The sequence below is a fragment of the Myxocyprinus asiaticus genome, chromosome 46 (genome assembly GCF_019703515.2).
Source record: "Myxocyprinus asiaticus isolate MX2 ecotype Aquarium Trade chromosome 46, UBuf_Myxa_2, whole genome shotgun sequence".
In the NCBI taxonomy this organism is placed as follows: domain Eukaryota; kingdom Metazoa; phylum Chordata; class Actinopteri; order Cypriniformes; family Catostomidae; genus Myxocyprinus; species Myxocyprinus asiaticus.
In genome coordinates, this window is record NC_059389.1 from 1,306,501 (window position 1) to 1,312,500 (window position 6,000).

At 39.1% G+C, this 6,000-nt stretch overlaps 1 protein-coding gene across 1 annotated transcript in view; it reads right to left on the reverse strand.

The window, feature by feature from the left end:
* Window positions 1-6,000, reverse strand: part of nell2a (neural EGFL like 2a) — a 147,816-nt gene that overhangs the window by 130,129 nt on the left and 11,687 nt on the right. Inside the window, exon 3 of the mRNA XM_051690267.1 lies at window positions 1,227-1,377. Within this exon, the coding sequence (XP_051546227.1) occupies window positions 1,227-1,377 (151 nt within the window). The remainder of the gene's footprint in view (window positions 1-1,226; window positions 1,378-6,000) is intronic.

Consider the following 6,000-nt stretch of genomic DNA (forward strand, 5'->3'; position numbering starts at 1 on the left):
AGCATGTTGCTAGGTGTTGCTAGCATTTTACTAGCTTGTTGCTCGGTGTTGCAAACATATTTAACATATGCTAGCATGTTTTAGTATGTTGCTAACATGTTTTGGCACTTAGCTATGTTTTTGCTAGCATGTTTTGGCACTTAGCTATGTTTAGTTAGCATGTGTTAGCATGTTGATAGCTAGTTTTAGCACCTAGCTAGGCAATGTTAGCATGTGTTAGCATGATGCTTGCATGTTTTTGCACTTAGCTAGGCGATGTTAGCATGTGTTAGCATTATGCTAGCATGTTGCTAGCTAGTTTTAGCACCTAGCTAGGCAATGTTAGCATGTGTTAGCATGATGCTAGCATGTTTTAGCAGTTAGCTAGGCAATGTTAGCATTTGTTAGCATGATGCTAGCATGTTGCTAGCTAGTTTTAGCACTTAGGTGTTGCAAGCATGCGTTAAATAGACAGTAAATATAGTTTTGTTTCATGTTGACTAGTTTAAAGTCTTTGTGGCATGCTGTTGATTACAACGGATAATAATTTAGACTCTTTTACAGTAAAGAACTTGCAATGGGAAGTTATACTTTTCCAATATACAGCAGTTTTTTTGGTCACTTCATACTAAATTTTTGCAAACTTCGAGGGTGGCAGTGAAGTAAAATTAGGTGTTTAAACAATCTTCCTGGAGAGAGACAGAGAGTTGTTATTATTTCTGCTGAGTGCTGCTCTTAGGTTCAACTCTGTGAGGAAAAACTTCTAATCAGTCTTTAGGGAATGCTGGATGTGGACACAGCAGGTGAAGTTAATGATGAGCTGTACCGCGACAGCACAACCACAAAAAATGAGGCCTGAGCCAATCTCGAGGGAATGTTCTCGTTTCTTAATTCTCACGCTTTGTCTACACACTCCAATATACTGTATATTCAGGTACCAAGAACAAAAACTGCTTACTTTAGCAAAACAAATACTTCATTCTATATGACAGGTGTTCTCCCTGGATTTGTCTCTCACAACCTGTCTATGTTAACATCTAATTTGACAAAAATAATTTGCACCAAAATACTGTGTTTGATTGGACGCACGGCCACTGACGTCAACAATAAAAGATATAGAAAGCCTTTCCTTATCCCTTTAAAATTGTAACTATTTATTTTGCACATGTTAAGTAACAATATACACAATTATATGCTTAGCTGTATTTCATTATTTGCATTTAGCAATGTTTTGTGTTTGTTCTCACCTCCTTTCGGCATGATGTATGGACAGTATAACTCCAGAGTTGAGTTTCTCTTGTTTGAGCATCAGTGCAATGGTGAACTCGCTCTTTCCACGCAGCTTCTGCAGCATGCGCTCTGCAGAAACATCAGGGACTCTCACACTGCGGGACGTGCCTGCGGAGAGAGAATTCATTTACATTTCACACGGACACGTCGACAATCACTCGACATGAGCTCAGACAGCGTCAGTTTTCTTTCAAACAACATTAATCATGGAAGCGCGACATGGTATGTACAATTATGACAAAACAAATCAAAATAATCCATTATGAAGTCTACAGGTAGCCCAGGGAGAAATGTAAGATTCAAGTTTCAGCAAAATGAGTTGTGAGAGGTTTTCAAGTCCAGCTGCTTTTGACTGAATTTAACCAGACATAAAAAAAAGACTTTGAAGACATACTGTAGTGTGATAATTCCTATGAGGCGTTATTAAAGTACCAGTAACAGAAAACAGCTTAAACCAGCCTGCAGTCTATTGCTAGTCTTGAGTTGGTCTCCCAGTATTGCCAAGCTGGTGTTTAACTGTCACGAAAGTCACGGTGGTCTGTGTTAGAGCTTGTTGCTGTGATGATTCAGACCGTAAAGTACCACTGAAAATCATTACATAATTAGTCTCAAAATTAAAAATAAGGCCCCAACACGATTGTGTGTATTTATCACAGAATTTCGAATTTAGTGAAAAGTCACGTCACGTCAAGTCATCGTTTCCATGATTGATCATTGCTGTCACTCGAGTACTCGTGCTCATTCGTGTGTTTTTTTTGTTGTTGTTTTTTTTCCAGTAGGGTAATAAACTAAAACTAAATAGCTAATTCTTGATAGATGCTATCAATGTAGTAAACAGTAAAACAGGGGCGGACTGGGAAGAGAAATCGGCCCTGGATTTCACATAGAAACTGGCCCACTGTCCTTTTCTGCATATTGTGCCTGTCGCAGCCCATTCGGCATAACGCATGGCCCGTTTCAGCTTATCATGGCCCGTTTGGCCCCATTTCGCGGCCGGCCCACCGGGAAAATTCCCAGTTCTCCCTATGGCCAATCCGCCCCTGCTGTAAAGTAAAAACTCGAGTAAATAGCTTCCTATGAGATGTTACCAACTTAGTAAATAGTAAAGTAAAAACTATAGTACAGCTAGTTGCTGTGAGGCGCTAGCAACATAGTAAATTAAAATATATAGTAAACAACTAAATCCAAAGACATGCTGTCATTGTAGTAAATAGTAAAATAAATAATAAATAGCTTATTCCTATACGGCACTGTCAACATAGTAAATAGTACAGTAAGAACTGTGGTAAATTACTGATGTGTCTATAAACTCACATTTAATTTTCATGTATTTTGTGATTAAGCAACCTAGTGCATTTAATTTTAAGGTGTGTATATATATATATATATATATATATATATATATATATATTCTGTTTATGTGTTCCCTGGGAATTGAACCTATGATCATGCTGTTGCTAGCACCATGCTTTACCAGTTGAGCTACAGGAGCCCTAATATATGCTCATGAATTCATTTGTTTGAAGTATTATGAGGAAGTCTGTATTCAAAAGCATAAATAATGTCCGGCTGAATGTTTATGACAGATAACAGTCGATTATATGAATGTTTATGTAAGCGTCAGGTATTCATAATCCACTGTCCTACAGCGTCTGACAGAAACACAACACAATAACTGAATTTCTGACTTCTTCACGTAGGAACAGAGAATATGGGACAAGAGAGAGAGCTTTTCCTACACTTATACGTTTGTGAAAAACAAAAGGAGATGTTTAGCAGAATGTTCACACTGTTCTCTACCACAGAGTGACTTTGGACAGGTGAACGGTTATTTTAACTGCTTGATAAGTCTATTGAAGTCAAGCAGGAATAGAGAATATAGGAAAAGATAGAGAGCGTTTTTTGTGCTTGTACAGTTCCTCCCAGCAAACAAACGCTCCCCCTCCCCTTCCTCTGAAACACGTGTGTCTGCCACTTTTTAATGGAGGCATCAATAAATGATCAGCTCCCTCAGACGCGATCACATCAAACGGCGCAGCAGCTGCCGGGGGAGCCAGTGACACAGTTATGGGTTTCAGGCCGCGGCGTGTAATGAAGACACGCGGGCCAACTTCTGTGGGAAAAAAAATCTATCAACCTCGAGCGACAGAGCGGAAGTCCAATTAACAGTGATGCCAACCAATAACGAGATCTCGCTTCAGTCTGGCATTTAATTAGTCACCATCCTGTTTTAGTTCAGTTAAGAACTGCACTGCTGAGAGTCTGTCCATCAATGTGAGGATGTTTCAGTGGAATCCAGAAAAACATTATTTCATGGGTACATTTCTACATTTTTGGTGCATTGATTTTTTTTTTACAGATTCATAATGAGTCAGCAAAAGTCTAACAGATGTCTGGAGATCTCATTTTCTAATGATAAAAAGCAGAACTGTTTGAAACCATTTGTTATATAAAAAAAAGTTATTAAATGTATTGAATTTATAGCAATAATAAAAAAAACACTTACATTTAAATATTTAGCACATGCATTAATTTTATAAATATTTATGAGTGTTTCTCTCATCTCATGTCAAGCATGCTCTTCATTGACACTTTTGTCCACTTGATTAACAAGTACACTAACTTTTGAACAAACTTTATTAGGGGCAAAATTGCTTTGGTGTGGTGGAAATGACATCACAACTTCGGGACTGTTATAAATAATATAAATAATTTTCATGCAATAAATATAGGAATTGTTTATTTTGATGTCACTCTTTTTGTTTAGATGATCATAGTTTTAAACATGTAATTATTTATATTTTTATAATGGATTTTCATAGTTTCATATTGAAATTCTGGGTCTGGCACAAGGCTATAACAGTCAAATCTATACATAAAAGACATTTGAAAATAGAGGACGATTGATATATCGATGCAGATAGTTGCTGTATCAGTTACTGTATCTGCAAAAATCAAAGCTGATAGTTACCGATAGTTTATAAAAAAATTATTGTTCCGTAATAACAAATGAGCGCTTCGATATATTGGGGTCTGGGTAGCTCAGCAAGTACTGACACTGACTATCACACCTGGAGTCGTGAGTTTGAATCCAGGGCGTGCTGAGTGACTCCAGCAAGGTCTCCTAAGCAACCAAATTGGCCCGGTTGCTAGGGAGGGTAGAGTCACATGGGGTAACCTCCTCGTGGTCGCTATAATGTGGTTCTCGTTCTCGGTGGGGCGTGTGGTGAATTGTGCATGGATGCCGCGGAGAATAGCATGAAGCCTCCACACGCGCTCTGTCTCCGTGGTAACACACTCAACATGTCACATGATAAGATGCACGGATTGATGGTCTCAGACGTGGAGGCAACTGAGATTCGTCCTCCGCCACCCGGATTGAGTCGAGTCACTACGCCACCACGAGGACTTAGAGCACATTGGGAATTGGGCATTCCAAATTGGGGAGAAAATAAATAAATAAATACATAAATAAAAAAAATACTGTATATATACATTAATCATAAGTTGGTGTCTCTAGAGAAAAGGGAAAAACTCTTATGTTTATTTAGATTACCATAGAGTTAAACATAGATTTATAATGGATTTTAATAGTTTATTATTGAAAGTCTGGGTCTGGCACAAGGCTAAAACAGTTCAATCTATACATAAAAGACATTTGAAAATAGAGGACGACCAATATATTGGTTTTCAATATGTACATTAAAATGTTCAGTTTTTTGAGGATAGTGTTAATTAGACATATTTTTACAGGTATAAATCTCTTTTTTTCTCCCTTTTTCTCCCCAATTTGGAATGCCCAATTCCCAATGCGCTCTAAGTCCTCGTGGCGGCGTAGTGACTCAATCCGGGTGGTGGAGGACGAATCTCAGTTGCCTCCGCGTCTGAGACCGTCAATCCGCGCATCTTATCACATGACTTCTTGAGCGCGTTACCACGGAGACCTTGTGCGTGTGGAGGCTTCACACTATTCTCCGCGGCATCCACGCACAACTCACCACGCGCCCCACCGAGAGCGAGAATCACATTAAAGCGACCACAAGGAGGTTACCCCATGTGACTCTACCCTCCCTAGCAACCGGGCCAATTTGGTTGCTTAGGAGACCTGGCTGGAGTCACTCAGCACACCCTGGATTCTTACTTGCGAACTCCAGGGGTGGTAGTCAGTGTCAATACTCGCTGAGCAACCCAGGCCCCCAGGTATAAATCTTTAATACAAGTATATGTTTACATGCCATAAAATCAGTGGGCATGCTGTTATTAAAAGTTGTGCAAAATCTACAGTGGACTTTTTTAATAATAGGATCAAATGGGCAGATTCAATTCATATCAAGCTTCATTTGCAAGACAAACTTAAGTGTTCATTGCCAATGCAATTTAAGACACTATACATACAGATATAAAACAAATTGAATGCTGAAGTTTAAAACCTTTGCTGGGTCTCTCTCATGCGGTTCAGATAAAAATGAGTGAGCGTTTTTTTGGGCAACGCAAAGAGATACAGAAGCTTGCCGTATCTATCCAACACCTGGCTCATCACTTGCGGGTGCAGTCTCCATTCTCCGTACAGTAAACTGGCTCCCGTGATTATTATGTCTGAGATACATGTTCGGGCATAATAAATAAGCGTGCATCGCTCCACACAATCACTTTATGTGCTAGGATGTGCATTCGATTCAAACTGTTAATCGCAGAAATTAACGCATTACATTTCCCATCCCTAGTATTTTT